The 14142-nt window shown below is 39.8% G+C and overlaps 2 protein-coding genes across 2 annotated transcripts; both read left to right on the top strand.

The window, feature by feature from the left end:
* The first annotated feature begins 356 nt into the window (after positions 1 to 356).
* LOC138836397 (olfactory receptor 8S1-like) lies at positions 357 to 1286 on the top strand. The gene has a single exon (XM_070035007.1). The coding sequence runs from the start codon at positions 357 to 359 to the stop codon at positions 1284 to 1286; it is 930 nt and encodes a 309-aa protein (XP_069891108.1).
* A 10552-nt stretch (positions 1287 to 11838) lies between these two features.
* On the top strand, positions 11839 to 12768 carry LOC138838146 (olfactory receptor 8S1-like). Its single transcript, XM_070037296.1, has one exon. The coding sequence runs from the start codon at positions 11839 to 11841 to the stop codon at positions 12766 to 12768; it is 930 nt and encodes a 309-aa protein (XP_069893397.1).
* Positions 12769 to 14142: the final 1374 nt, after the last annotated feature.

The following is a 14142-nucleotide window of genomic DNA, read 5'->3' as shown; positions in this document are numbered from 1 at the left end:
CTTGAGAAGAATTCAGAATTTCAGCCTCTTGAAGCCATGAAACGAAAATTTTCATTCTTCATCTATATCATTCATGCCTTCAGTTCTCTTCAGAAGAACATGACCTAAAATAAAACAAGAAAACCCCAGCAGCCTGTGGCAATATGGGGCAGAGGGCTGATCTAATGACAGTCGAGTCACTTAAAATACCAAAGTTGTTTGTGGTGTCTGGATCAACAGTCAATGAACTTTGGATCCCATGGCCATCAGGAAATACTGTGTTTGAAGAAGAGAAATAAGGCACTGAGTAATTGGGCATATAAGAAGAAGTTTCATGTTTTTTTCTTTTATTCTAAGGGAAAGTCCCCTGTGCAGCTATGAGAAACTTCAGTGCCAACTCTGAGTTTATCCTCCTTGGCCTGACTACTGATGCCCAGGTTCAGACTCTCCTCTTTATGCTGTTCCTTGTGATTTATGTCCTGACCTTGACAGGGAACTTCACCATGCTACTGGTGATGCTGACCGATACTCATCTTCATTCACCCATGTACTTCTTCCTTGGTCACCTCTCTTTGCTAGATCTTTTGTATTCATCAGTCACTGTGCCCACAATGCTGGACAACCTCATGTCAAAGACAAAGTCAATCTCCATGGGAGGATGTTTTGCCCAGGCCTTCTTTGTGTTTGTCAGTGGGGGCACCGAGGCCTGCTTACTTGCAGTCATGGCCTATGACCGCTATGCCGCCATTTGCCACCCTCTGCTCTATGGCCAGATAATGAGCAGTCGGCTCTGCAGGGGGCTTGTGGGGGGCTCCTGGGGCCTGGCATTCCTGGATGCCTTCATCAATACCCTTCCAGCTGTAAATTTGGAGTTCTGTGAGTACAGAACTATTCACCACTACACCTGTGAGCTTCCTTCTCTCTTCCTCCTCTCCTGCTCTGATATCTCTGTCAATATCACTATCATGCTCTGGTCTTTTGTCATCCATGCCTTCGGAACTTTTCTCCTGATTTTATCTTCCTACGGTTGCATTGTTTCCACCATCTTGAGCATCAGCTCCACCACAGGCAGAAAGAAGGCCTTCTCCACCTGCTCCTCTCACCTCACTGTAGTGATTCTATATTTTGGTGCATCGTGCTTACGCTATCTCATGCCAGCCTCAGGGTCCCCCTGGGAGTTAATCTTCTCTTTGCAGTACACAGTGATCACTCCCATGCTGAATCCCCTTATATACAGTCTGAAGAACAAAGAGGTGAAGACAGCTGTAAGAAACATGTTTAGAAAACATTTCCAGCATGGGCAGTAGTTAATCATAGACACAAGATAAAGAAACAACTTGAAAAAAACTGGTTATGATGCAGTGTGTTAAAACCCAAATAACACTAAGTCTGATGCTCTTTGAAAATATTGTTTTGCTTGGTTGTTTTGCTCTCAAAGTCAAAGCATTGACTTTTTCAAGAAATTAAAACATGTTGATTTATTATATACTTAGTGGACATTTCTTGGTTTGCTGCCCCCAGTGCTTGCTTCTAATAATAAGACCCGTTTCATTTGGCAAAGGACCACTGTCTCATTTTATTTGTAGTGGTGGCTCTGACAATTATAGTGTCCTATCCTCTACTCTAGAAGGAGTGATCATGGGACTTGGTGGACTGACCATTGTTTTACATTTCCTTTCAACAGAGACTGGTCCAGGGGGTGGTTCATTAATTGCAAAACTGTCACATTCTCTCCTTTCCCTTGCAACTACCCCCTTTGTGAGTTGTTTTTGCAGTTCTTCCTATTAAGAGGTCTGTTTTCCCACCTGCTGAATCTGGGCTAGCCTTGTGGCTTGCTTTGACCTGTAATGCCAGCTCCAAGTCTCAGGTGGCCGTCCACATTTTACTTCTTTTAGAGTCACACCTCTGTCATCAGAACAAGCTAGTCTAAGGTAGATAAGAAACTAACCTAGATAATTCCTTAGGCAAAATTAAAGTTCAGCAAAACAAAAAATCTGAAAGCTGGTGCTGAAGGGGTTGGGTAGGGTCAAGGGGAAGGGCGTAGACAAATGAAGAGGAGAAGAGGAGGAGAATGCAGACAAATATCCAATGTCTATCCTATAAAATTGAGAAGAATGAGGGAATGGGTAGGGGAGGGATGGGTGAGAATGTTGAAAGGGCTGACATTGATCCAGATATATTAATAAACTGCTTTGTTAAGTGACAACTCCTTTGTACCACTACTTACGTATAATAATAATAATAATAATAATAATAATAATAATAATAATAATAATAAGAAGAAGAAGAAGAAGAAGAAGAAGAAGAAGAAGAAGAAGAAGAAAATATCCCGTGAGAAAAAGAACACCCCAACCTACTGACAGCTGATGCCCACATGTAAGAGCCCAGTGTGTTTCCTGCCTTCCCCAGGGATGATTGCCATAGCACAGAGTCACTCAGCCAAAATGAGAACTGCCCAGACAGGTTGCAGATTCATGACTAGTAACAAATGCTTATTCACTCAAGCTACTGGTATATGCATTTGTTCTTTGCTCAAAATTATTGTGTGTGTATATGTGTATGAGTGTGTGTGTGTGTGTACTGATTAAAAAAATGAACTCATAAACCAAAGTAGGCCAATATTACTTTTCCTTTAGGGAAGGTGTATATTAGCCAGTAACAAACAAAAGGAGAAGGTAATTGAAAGTGAGACAATCTGGAAGCAGGGTCCTGAGACAGTCCATTAGGTTCTATACTGAGATCACAACTAGTTAGATTATTTTCTTGCTCAGAGTAAAATTTTTCAATAGGAAAATGATTATAAGCATTTTTAAAATTAAGCAGCTATTCAAAGGGATTTCAATTCAACATGTTAATTTATAAGAATAATAATTCTTGATCAGTGTCATCCCTTCCATCATCTCCACATCTCTTCCAACCCCATCCATCCTCCCGTTACCCCAAGTTACCAAGTTCCATTTTCACATATGTGCATTGAATATTATGACTGCATTTGCCTTCTACTCCTTTCTTCAGACACAACGTGATGATCCCCCACAAAAAGAATATAAGATGTAAAATTAGAAACAAGAATAAAATGATTGATTATTAAGAATAGGGCCAAACTTGAAAGGCAGGAGCTTCCTGTAGAGAAAAAAACCTCCAGGCTAGTCATTAAAAGGAAAAATTCCAAAGATAAAGGCATGAAGTAAACACCAGGTTACTGGAATTCGGTAAATAACAGTGAAACACAGCCAGAAAACCTGGAAGGTGGCTTGATTTGGGGGTGTGATAAGAAACTTGGAATGAATGGATCAAGAAAATGTGGTATATATACACAATGGAATTCTATGCCTCCATCAGAAAGAATGACATTGCCTCATTTGTTAGGAAATGGAAAGACTTGGAAAAAATTATATTAAGTGAAGTAAGCCAGGCCCAAAGAAACATAGGTCCCATGGTTTCCCTTATTTGCAATAACTAGTATATGTCTGAGGCAAGCAGAAAAGGTCAGATAATTTGATATTAGGGAAATGAACCCTAAGATATGTATTCAAATGTTTTTTCTTTCATGTGATTGTTTCTAACACATTTATAAGAGTATTTCTATGTTGCTTTGTATGTCCCTCCCCCATGGTATAACCCCTGCTTTTACTGTATTTCAGGTTGGTATAATTTGTGGAGGGGAAGGGAAAAAACAAATTGTTTAAATAGGGTTACAGGTGGATCCATCGCAACAATGAGATGTACAAGTTGTTATGTGGAAAAACGAACTTTACAACTTTGGTGATGCGGGGGAGGAGGATTGGGTGGGGGGTGGGGGGAGGATGTGAAGGGATGGAAAGGGGAAACAAAGGCAGGCGGAGGCTACAATGCTTAATAAGAAATGTACTCATTATCTTGCCCATGTAATTGTAACCCCTCTGTACAGTATTTTCACAATTAAAAAATATATATTAAAAAAAGAAACCTGGAATGTGGTTTTTGCTTCAAGGACTTATTACTTTGCTTATATAGACCATAATTGCTATATCACTAACTTGCTTCTTTGATGGGAAGATTTGAGATAAGGACTTTGCCTTGTGACTTATTGCCTTGGCTATAACTTTGCCTTGTGACTTATGGCCTTGGTTATTTAAATGACTGGAATTATAATAGCCATTTTGTAATCACTAACTGCTAGCTCTGCTTCTGGAACTTGCTTCTTTGCTGATTGTGAAGCTACTACTGACCACCTGCGAGTCTCCCCCTTTCTCCCCCAATGGATCTTTCCTTTAAGTACTCTGAGCTATTTGACTTTATTACTGTCCTCACTGTCTTAGTATTGTGAAGGGCAGTCGCCACAGCTAACATAGATTCCTAGTCCTATTGATTGAGTGTTGGTGACTCTATTAGCTGATTGTGCGTTCGAATCCCACTGGCCTTGGGAAATAGGGATACTTCAACAACATGTTTCAATTTCCTGGGTTTCATTTTGTTAAACTGTCACTTAATTACAACAAGCTGCTCAAGAAATGCTTATGCCACGAATTCTTTTTTTTTGGGGGGGGGGTCTGGTCGTGGGGTCTGAACTCTGGGCCTGGGCGCTGTCCCTCAGCTCTTCAGCTCAAGGCTAGCACTCTACCACTTGAGCCACAGCACCACTTTCCCGCTTTTTTCTTTTTGCTTATGTGGTGCTGAGTAATCGAACCCAGGCCCTCATGCATTCAAGGCAAGCGCTCTACCACTGAGCCACCTTCCTAGCCCAACCAAGAATTCTTCTAAATGCTTCATACATTGTCCTGTGTGTAAGTTCAGCTGACCTAAAAGGTATTAGGTCCCTCAGATGTAGAAATGGAGATGTCAAGAGATATAAAACCCGTTTAAGACCTCCGAGAGAATAGATGGTAGACCCAGAATTGCTTTCAAGCCAGGAAGTTTTAATTGAGAATCCAGGTTTTTAATCACCACTTTGTTCTACATTGCCCATTTTTCTATGTCTGTTACTTGCGCACTACCATTCCATACATATCCATTACCATCTATGGGAACCAAGATTAGATTCTTTTGATGGTATAAAAATCCAAACAGTGGGGCTGGGAAGGTGGCTCAGTGGTAGAGCGCTTGCCTTGCATACTTGAGGCCCTGGGTTTGATTCCTCAGTACCACATAAGCAAAAAGAAATAAAAGATGTAAAAATCCAAACAGATATTAGATTGCTGTGACTGCTTTAGGATGTTGCATTTCTGTCCCATTATATTACCTCTTTTTCTTAAATTATTTTCTTAATTTTGCATATCCAAGCCAGAGTCTATTTCTACAGCTTAGAGCCAAAGAAAATAGTATATTCTTGAATTTGATAATGAAATTCACAGAGGCAATAACTGTATGGAAGTATGAGAGGAAAAAAAGGAAGTATGAGGACAATTAAAATTTGTTATTAATTGTGACAGAATGAACTGAAAGGAAATAGACATCTAATTATATTCTCCAATGAGAAACAAAGAAACACCCTAACTAATAAGGAAGAACATCTTTGGTACTCCTTACTCACTCTGCAGGAATATAGCATGCTTCCCCTTGAGACTGTTCTCTTCAAAACTTTTCCTTTGCTTCCTAGCAGGGATCTTTCAATGCAGAGAAAACCCAGCCTCCATGTAAGCATCTCAAATCTGAGCCTTCTTGAATGAATGGCTTCTTAGGTCAAGTTCAGTTTTCTTAGACAATATGCAAGGGCAAAAATAGAATGGTTAAAGCAAGAGCTACATGCAATTGAATTAGGTTTAGTTAAGTGATGAGTTTGAATATTAACGGTGTATTACTTCTCTCCAAAGGTATTTTTGAAAGAAAGTACTAAAAGTTTACTTAAAGATGTAAAATTAAAATCCTGTGCACTGTGTTATCATCCTAACAACTCAGTTGTTTCTTTTTTTCTACTTAGTTTATAGGCCCCTATTGTGTAAATCTTTTTATATAACAATGAATTTCAGCTAATTGTATTTTTTAATATTTTATGACATAACATATCAAATGTTTTCTGGTTCCAAATATCCTCTATAATTACCAGTTTAATCAAATAAAAATATTCTGTCATATGTTTCTACTAAAATGCAGCTGGCCAGGCTTGGTTGTTCACTCTTGTAATCCTAGTTACTCAGGAAATGGAGAGCAGGAGGACTGTAGTCCAAGGCAACCCAGAGAAAAAGTTCATAAGACATCATACAGACAACTAATGTGGGAAGCATAAATAGGAGGGTCAAAGTTTAGGCTAATCTAGGTATAAACACAAGAAACCTGTCCCAAAATAAAGCAGAACAGTTGGGCATGTGACTCAAGTGATATATCACCTCCTTAGCAAGTGCAAAGCTAAGTTCAAACCCCACTTCTGCCAAAAATGTAACTATTCTTGTTATTAGAGCTTACAGTGGGTCCTAGAGTTACTGTCTTGAAATAATATTGGAATATATATTTTGCACATGCAGACCTTTTCTCTTCTTTTGAACCATTTGTTTACAATAAATTTCCAAAAGATATATATTTTTAAAAAATTTCCTGTTGCTACCAAGGCATAATGATATACCAACAACATACAAGATAATATAAATCTCTTCAAACCTTTCTATCTTTATCATCAAAACTAGTTTATTTCCACATAAAGAGAAATAGAACAGTATTATTGTCTTGTTTTGGTTTGCACATTTTTATTCTAAGTAGAGGAGAAATTTTACACTATTCTGATAATATATGCATAGGATTTGGGTGTCACTGAGTGTTAGATCATAAATCCCAAAGAGGAAATACTGTAGAAAGAGGGAAATATAAATGTATTGAGAAGACAAAACAGAATGGGAGAGACTTTCCTATGCCCAAAAGCATGTTTAGATCATGCACAAAAGAATCATCTGTAGCATAGTTCTCTAGTTCTTACCAGAAACACAGAAGTTCAAACACTGATAAGTTGCATACATTCTGAAACTAGTATTACCCGCCTAAGGACACATTTGTCATTTTGATAATTATCCTAATGAATGCAAGGTGATATCTCATTGAGCTTTACATTTCATTCCCCTGCTGATTAGATAAGGTAAGCACTTCCAAATATACCCGTTGATCATTTGTCTATCTTGGTTTATTTTCTTTATATTTTTTTGTTTTGGTACTTTATTTTTTAGTACTTTATTTCAGATCACAATCCTTTATTAGATAGTGCTTTGCAAATACTTTGTGTCATCCTGTATATTTTCACTTTGTTGATTATTGTCCTTTGTTATACAGAAGCTTTGAGTTTGATGTGACCTGACTTACCTGTTTCCCCTTTTGTTGCCTATACATTCTGGAAGAAGGTAACATAATCATTGCCTAGAACAAGTAGTTTATCCTCTGTTTCCACTTAGTAAGTCAGTTTCTGGTTGATATTTGTGTTTAGTGTGAGATAGTCTTAATTTCATTCTTCTGCATGTGGATATTCAATTGTTCTAACACTATTTGTTGAAGGCACTATCCTTTCCCTACTGGATATTCTTGATGTCAAAAGTCATTGATAGCCGGTCTCATGCCTGTAATCCTAGCTACTCAGGAGGCTGAGATCTGAGGATCACAGTTCAAAGCCAGCCTGGGCAGGAAAGTCCTTGAGACTCTTATCTCCAATAAAACCACCAGAAAACTGGAAGTGGCACTGTGGCTCAAGTGGTAGAGTGCTCGCCTTGAGCTGAAGAGTGCAGGGACAGTGCCCAAGGCCAAAGTTCAAGCCCCATGACGGACAAAAAGTCATTGATAGTGGAATGTGTTACATGTGTCACTATTCCATTCTTTCTCCTAAGTTCAAACATCAGCAATGTCCCAGTGGAGTCCTGAAGCACAAATAAGGTAGTAACCATACCATAATGTGGAGTCCTGAAGCACAGATGAGGTAGTAACAAAGCCACAGCTGTTTCAGTTGGCAGATAAGTATTTCCTTTTATCTTTTAGTCATTGTAATTTTGGGTCATTTGCCATCACAACACAACTTAGCCTAAACCTGTACCTTCCACTTATTCTTCTGTAGTTTCAACAATCTCTTTTCAACTCTGGCCTGCCTCCATTTCTCCTTTTTACAGTACAGATCTTGTCATCAACAGACAATCTTTGTGAGATCACTTCCATTCATTGTCGGGGTGAAGAGAGCCTTTGTTAAACTGAGTTGAGCAGAGTTCACCAATCAATATATTCTTGCTCCGTTGAACCCCTACTCCTTGAGCCATGCCTCTAGCTCAACCATATTCTTTATGTTTCCCAGATTTCTGAATGCAATAAGTGCATTGTCCCAGGGGGAATAAAGGAAGCAGAAAAAGAGGTGACAATGGACTAAAAAGTGAGTGAGAAGGATACCACAGTATTGGCCATTCTCCAAAAACTTGCTATAAAGAGAAGTAAAGACAAGGAAGTGGATCTCTTATGCTTTCTTAGATACTCTAGATACTTAGCTCCCCTCAAATTTAATTACAGAAGAGTAGTTTCTAACTTATAGAGGAAAGCCAAAGTTATGGTTTCATTTTTTTGTATGTATGTGTACTGGTCCTGGGGCTTAAACTCAGGGCCTGGGCGCTGTCGCAAGATTTTATGCTCAAAACTAGCATTTGAGCCAAGCCTCTATATGATCCTCAGATCTCAGTGTTCTGAATATCTAGGATTACAGAGACACTTTGTGTGTGTGTGTGTGTGTGTGTGTGTGTGTGTGTGTGTGTGTGTGTGTGTGTGTGTGTGTGTGTGTGTGTGTGTGTGTGTGTGTGTGTGTGTGTGTGTGTGTGTGTACAGGAAGAAGGTTGTTCCCTGGTACTCCCAGGTCTGGTCTTAGGGAAGCTGACTCTCTCTGTAGGAGGAAGGGCTTAATTGTCTCCACTTTAGTTTTAAGTAGAAAACCCCTCAGCAATAATGAGCATAAAGGTTAACAGAGAAGAAGAGAGACAGCAGGATTACAGAACGGAACATTATCCCTGTGAGATAGGAGGGAAGAGTGAAATGAGTGCTGGAGAAGCAAGGGTATTAAGGAGTAAATATCTTCATAGGAGCATTGGAAAATTTTGGTTATGAATGCCTAAGTATGTATTGTGGTTGTGCATGCACAAACACAAGAATCAGAGTGCTGTCTTTAACTAGAAAAATCCTTTACACCACTTCCTGGTCTCTGATTCTTAACGAGTTAAGGAATTTGTGGCCAGAAGCCTTTAGTACTCCTGTGTCCTGGCATGGTAATAGCCATGTGATTAGCCACTGTGTCCTGGGACTGGTGGCTACTCTGGCTCTGGAGAATGTTCTCTCTCCCTTGAGCTCCTTCTTAACACATCCTTTCCCCAGGGTTCGCCTGACATAAGATCCCAGTGCTTTGCAGAAAGAAGTATAAGTCATGCAAACTGGCCAGGATCTCTCCTTGGGACTGAGGGACTAAAGAGGAGAGGGCAGAGGGAAGAAGAAAAAGACCTAAGATATCACTGAAAAGATGCTCATCAGAGCTTATTGGATATTATTTGGCTTTGAATCACCATCGGCCTCTATCTGTTTGTGATCATATTACTGATTGAGAAACAAAGTGTATTTTTTTTTTCTGGAACCTATCAGGAGGCTTCTCATCTTTAGCTACTTCCAGTCTCTTTCCAGTAAAATATGCTGTGGCAGGCAGCCTGACTTGAAAGCCTCTTGAAGACCAGTCAGATTCAGTGGAGTCCTTCTCAGGAAGGTTGGTGGGAGATGCCCAGAGGCACCTGTGCACGCAAGTATATTCTCTGTGTCTCTGTCTCTGTCTCTGTCTCTCTCTCTCTCTCTCTCTCTGAACTAGGAGGAATCTTCATAGAGATCTGTAGGCATCCTTCATTATGCATGGGATGAAACTAGACCCAGATTAGAGAAATGTCTTCCTGAAAGCCAGACTCTCTACCTCAGCCAGGTAATGGCTGAGTTGGAAGACTGAGACACATCTGCCCTTCATCAGTATGGAATCTTTTCATGATGTTCCTCAAGACCTACAAAAAAATGTTAGCCTTTTATTTTAAAATATGCTACTGGCTGTATAACTAGATGGATGGTAAGGGGGATATTACTGAATGATTGGAAATGGAAAAAAGGAGAGAAGAGGGAGAAAGAAAAGGGAGTAGTAAGAACCCTTAGTAATGGAACCCTTTGCTTCAGTAAAATTCTACTATCAAACCAAGTGTGAATTCAAACTAGATAAAAGGAATGATACGGTAACTGAGGTGACTGTGAGGGACCAGACACCCTCAAACTCCTTAGCCCTCAACAGTTAATGATGGCCTCAGCAGCGCTTTGACAGAATGAGCAGAATACCATTTAACACACTTGGATAAGATTGCCCTGGTACTGTTCTGGAATGCTGAACTGAGAATTCAAGAGGGCAATCGTCCAGTCCTGTAGACTCAGGTGGAATCAAATTACTGGAGTACCCAATGTGGATAGAGAAGACACCATAAGTTCATTTCTGCTTTAGGAGGTTCGCTTTCTTTGCCACATGGCCTTTCTCTCACACAAACTTTTCTCTCTAGAGAGAACAAAATTAAGCCAATCACTTCCTAATGCTCTTTAAGTCTTGTAAAAATTCCAGGTCTACACATATATTGCATATATGTGGGAAAATATACATTAGGTGAACTGTTCAAGAGAAAAATGACCATCATTCTATGAGCCAGTGGAGAAATGTGTATTTATCTAAGTTCTGTCAGTATTTTTCCCTGTTTCTCTCTCTGTCTCTGTCTCTCTCTATATATACACATATGCATATATATGTATATCTCTATATCTGGGTTTTATATAGTATACCATAGGCTATATGATCCAAAACAGTATTGCTTTAAATTACTCATTCTTTTTTTTTTTTTTTTGCCAGTACTAGGGCTTGAATTCAGAGCCTAATTCAGCTTTTTTCACTCCCAGCTGGAGCTGTACCACCTGAGCTATAATTCCAGCCCAGCCTTTTGTTTGCTGGTTTATTAGAGATAGAGTTTTATACATGTTTCTGCCTTAGCTGGCTTAAAACTGAAATTCTTAGATTTCAGCCTCTTGTGTCACGAGGGTTATAGGCATGAGCCTCTGGCACTCATCTCAGTTGCTCCCTTTTTACAAGTAAATAAGTCTTGAAAAACTAACTTTTCCCAGATGATACTTTTAAAATATGTGAACCAGGATTCAAATTAAGGTTTTTACTTTAACCTTAGTGTTTTTTTCTTTTTCAGCATCAGCTGACCCAGCACTATAGAGCCCACTGGCTGAGTGTGAAAACCAAGCATTATTGGTGTATAATTTAAGTGAACTTCTCACTAAAGAAGTTGTATCTGACCTCTGCACACACCCAACCCATATAAGACTCAGTCCTAATAAATCCACCAAGGGAGGTATGTAAGGAACCATAGAAGACTAATCCAGACACCTGGCTCATGGCCCAACCTTGAAAGGCTTTGCTATAAGACATCATGCAATGCAGTCTCTTCATTTGCAATAAAAAGAAAAGAAAAGAAAGTAGCTGGGGCTGGGAATGTAACTTAGTGGTAGAGTGCTTGCCTCACATGCATAAAGCCCTGGGTTAGATTCCTCAGTCATTTTCCCAAGGGTTTCCTTACCCATAGACAGTTTTCCAGGTTATACCACTGGGCAATTCTCCTTGTTTTGATTGATAAAGTTATGGAGGCTGATGAAATTGCATGAAGAGTTAGCCATTACCCTGAGACAGTGCTAGTAAGTACAGAAGAAGGGAAAGTGAAGAAATTGTATTGCAGGAGACAATCCTCATTCTGAGTTTCCTACTAGGTGAGGAAGGATACTCTGGATGAGCAGAAACTTGTTTTCTGAGAATGACTTAAATCAATTTTCCACCAAATGGAGAACCATATATTTCAACTGAAGGCCCTGTGAGCAACCATGAAAAATGTCAGTCTTCTTTCTGAGTTTGTCCTTCTGGGACTTTCTAGTGATCCCGAGATCCAGATTATGCTTTTTGTGCTGTTCCTGGTGATCTATCTTCTGACTCTGGTGGGAAATCTGGTCATGATTCTGATCATCAGGGTTGATCCTCACCTTCACACGCCCATGTACTTCTTCCTTGGACATTTATCCTTCTTAGATCTCAGCTTCTCCTCTATCACTGTGCCCAAGATGCTGCAGACTTTCCTCTCTCAGAAGAAAAGCATCTCAGTGTGGGGTTGCATTACCCAAAGTTTCTTTTTCACTCTCACTGGGGGAACAGAAGCTTGTCTGCTCTCTGCCATGGCCTATGATCGCTATGCTGCCATCTGCCACCCTCTGGTCTACATGGTGGTCATGAAGAGACCTTTCTGCATGGCTATTGTGAGCACTGCATGGGCAGTGGGATTCCTGATTTCCTTGCTGAACTGTCTCTTTATCCGGAAGTTACACTTCTGTCGTTCCAACATCATCCGGCACTTCAGCTGTGAGCTGCCTCCACTTTTCCCTCTGTCCTGCACCGATCCCACTGTCAATAAGATTCTTCTAGCTGGGTCGTGTGCATTTTTGGGTCTACTGACACTTTCTCTGATCCTCTTCTCATACTCCAGAATCATTTCTGCAATATTGAACATCCGTTCCTCGAAGGGTCAAGGCAAAGCCTTCTCCACTTGCTCTTCTCACCTCACTGTGGTTCTCTTGTTCTATGGGACAACTTTTTTCAGATACCTAAGCCCCACATCAGGCTCAGTGTTGGAACGCGTGGTCTCCATTCAATACAGTGTGATCACGTCCTTGCTGAACCCACTCATCTATAGTTTGAAAAACCAGGAAGTAAAGGCCGCTCTGCAGAGGATGCTGAGGCAGCCACAACATGTCTTAGGCTAAGGAGAAGCTATGTGATTCTGCTCAGGAGATAAAGAAATCATCTCTAAGGGAGAAAGATTTTTCATCTTGGAAATATTGGGTTTTGACTAAATTCAAGGAGTTTGATGCAACAGTGTCTATCCAGTGCCCCTTTGCAAAATAAGTTGAGAAGGGGTGTTGGTTCCATCTGAGGATGTCTCAGGGTTGATAAAGATGAACTCTGTTGGAGCAAAAGCAGAATCTCTGGCCAACTTACTGAGGTTTTTTTTACCCTTGGGATTTTCACAAAGGTGTACAATAAACAATGGGCTCTATAACAAAGGAAACCAAATATAGACATACAGTACTGTGCTGTAAAATGGAGCTAGTCAGAGACTTCTATTCACTTGACCTAGTTTTACTCAATGGCATGAGACAGCTAATGTGTTATGTATAGATACAGAAAAATACAAAAGAAAAATGAATGGATTGTCCATCACACTGAAGGTCAGTATAATGTGACTGCTTTGTTTTCTCGGAGTTCTCCTATGTGGAACTTACACTTAAAAAATACAGTATTTGCCTGTGATTTAGTGAACATTGCTCTAAAAGAAGCAAGCCAGGCACAGAGACATGAATACTGTCTGATCTCAGCTATTTGTGGAACCTAAATAGTAAGTCTCTCAGTCTTACTGACAGAGAGTATACAGGTAGTTACAATTACCAGAGACTAGGGGAGAGGATGGGGAGGGAAAATGGGGAGGAGTTAGTAAAAGGGTACAAAGGCTTAGTTTATAGGCATAAGTTTTTGAGCTATACTGCTTGGTTATTACATGTACATTTCTGTGTGCATGTATATGCACGCACACACACATTCACGTGTGCACGCACAGATGTGCATATATGTGTGCAGGTACTGGGGCTTGAACTCAGGGCCTGGGCACTGTCCCTGATACTTTGTGCTCAAAACTAGTACTCTAACACTTGAGCCATGGCTCTACTTCTGGCTTTTTGGTGGTTAATTGGCGATAAGAGTCTCATGGATTTTCCTGCCAAGGCCGGCTTCCAACCATGATCCTCAGACCTCAGCCTCCTGAGTAACTAGGATTACAGGTGTTAGCCACTGGTGTCCAGCTTTTGTGTACATTTTAAGATTGCTAGAAAACAGATCTTTAATGTTCTCTCTCACTACAAAAAATTGGTAAGTTGCTAAATGATAGATATATTAATTAGATTTATTGAAGGTCAAACACCATATTATATCCTAGAAGAATATATTTTATATAGTTTGTCAACTAATCCATTGTAGCATGAGAAGAAAGTTAAATCAAGTATATAACACAATAAAAATGATGAAAAACATTTTTCCTTACTATGAATGTGGTTTATTATTTTATAAATCATTAAAATTTTTGC

This window comes from Dipodomys merriami, unplaced genomic scaffold (assembly GCF_024711535.1).
Source record: "Dipodomys merriami isolate MVZ:Mamm:240054 unplaced genomic scaffold, mDipMer1.0.p SCAF_10, whole genome shotgun sequence".
Taxonomy (NCBI): domain Eukaryota; kingdom Metazoa; phylum Chordata; class Mammalia; order Rodentia; family Heteromyidae; genus Dipodomys; species Dipodomys merriami.
This window is presented reverse-complemented; position numbering and strand designations above follow the sequence as displayed.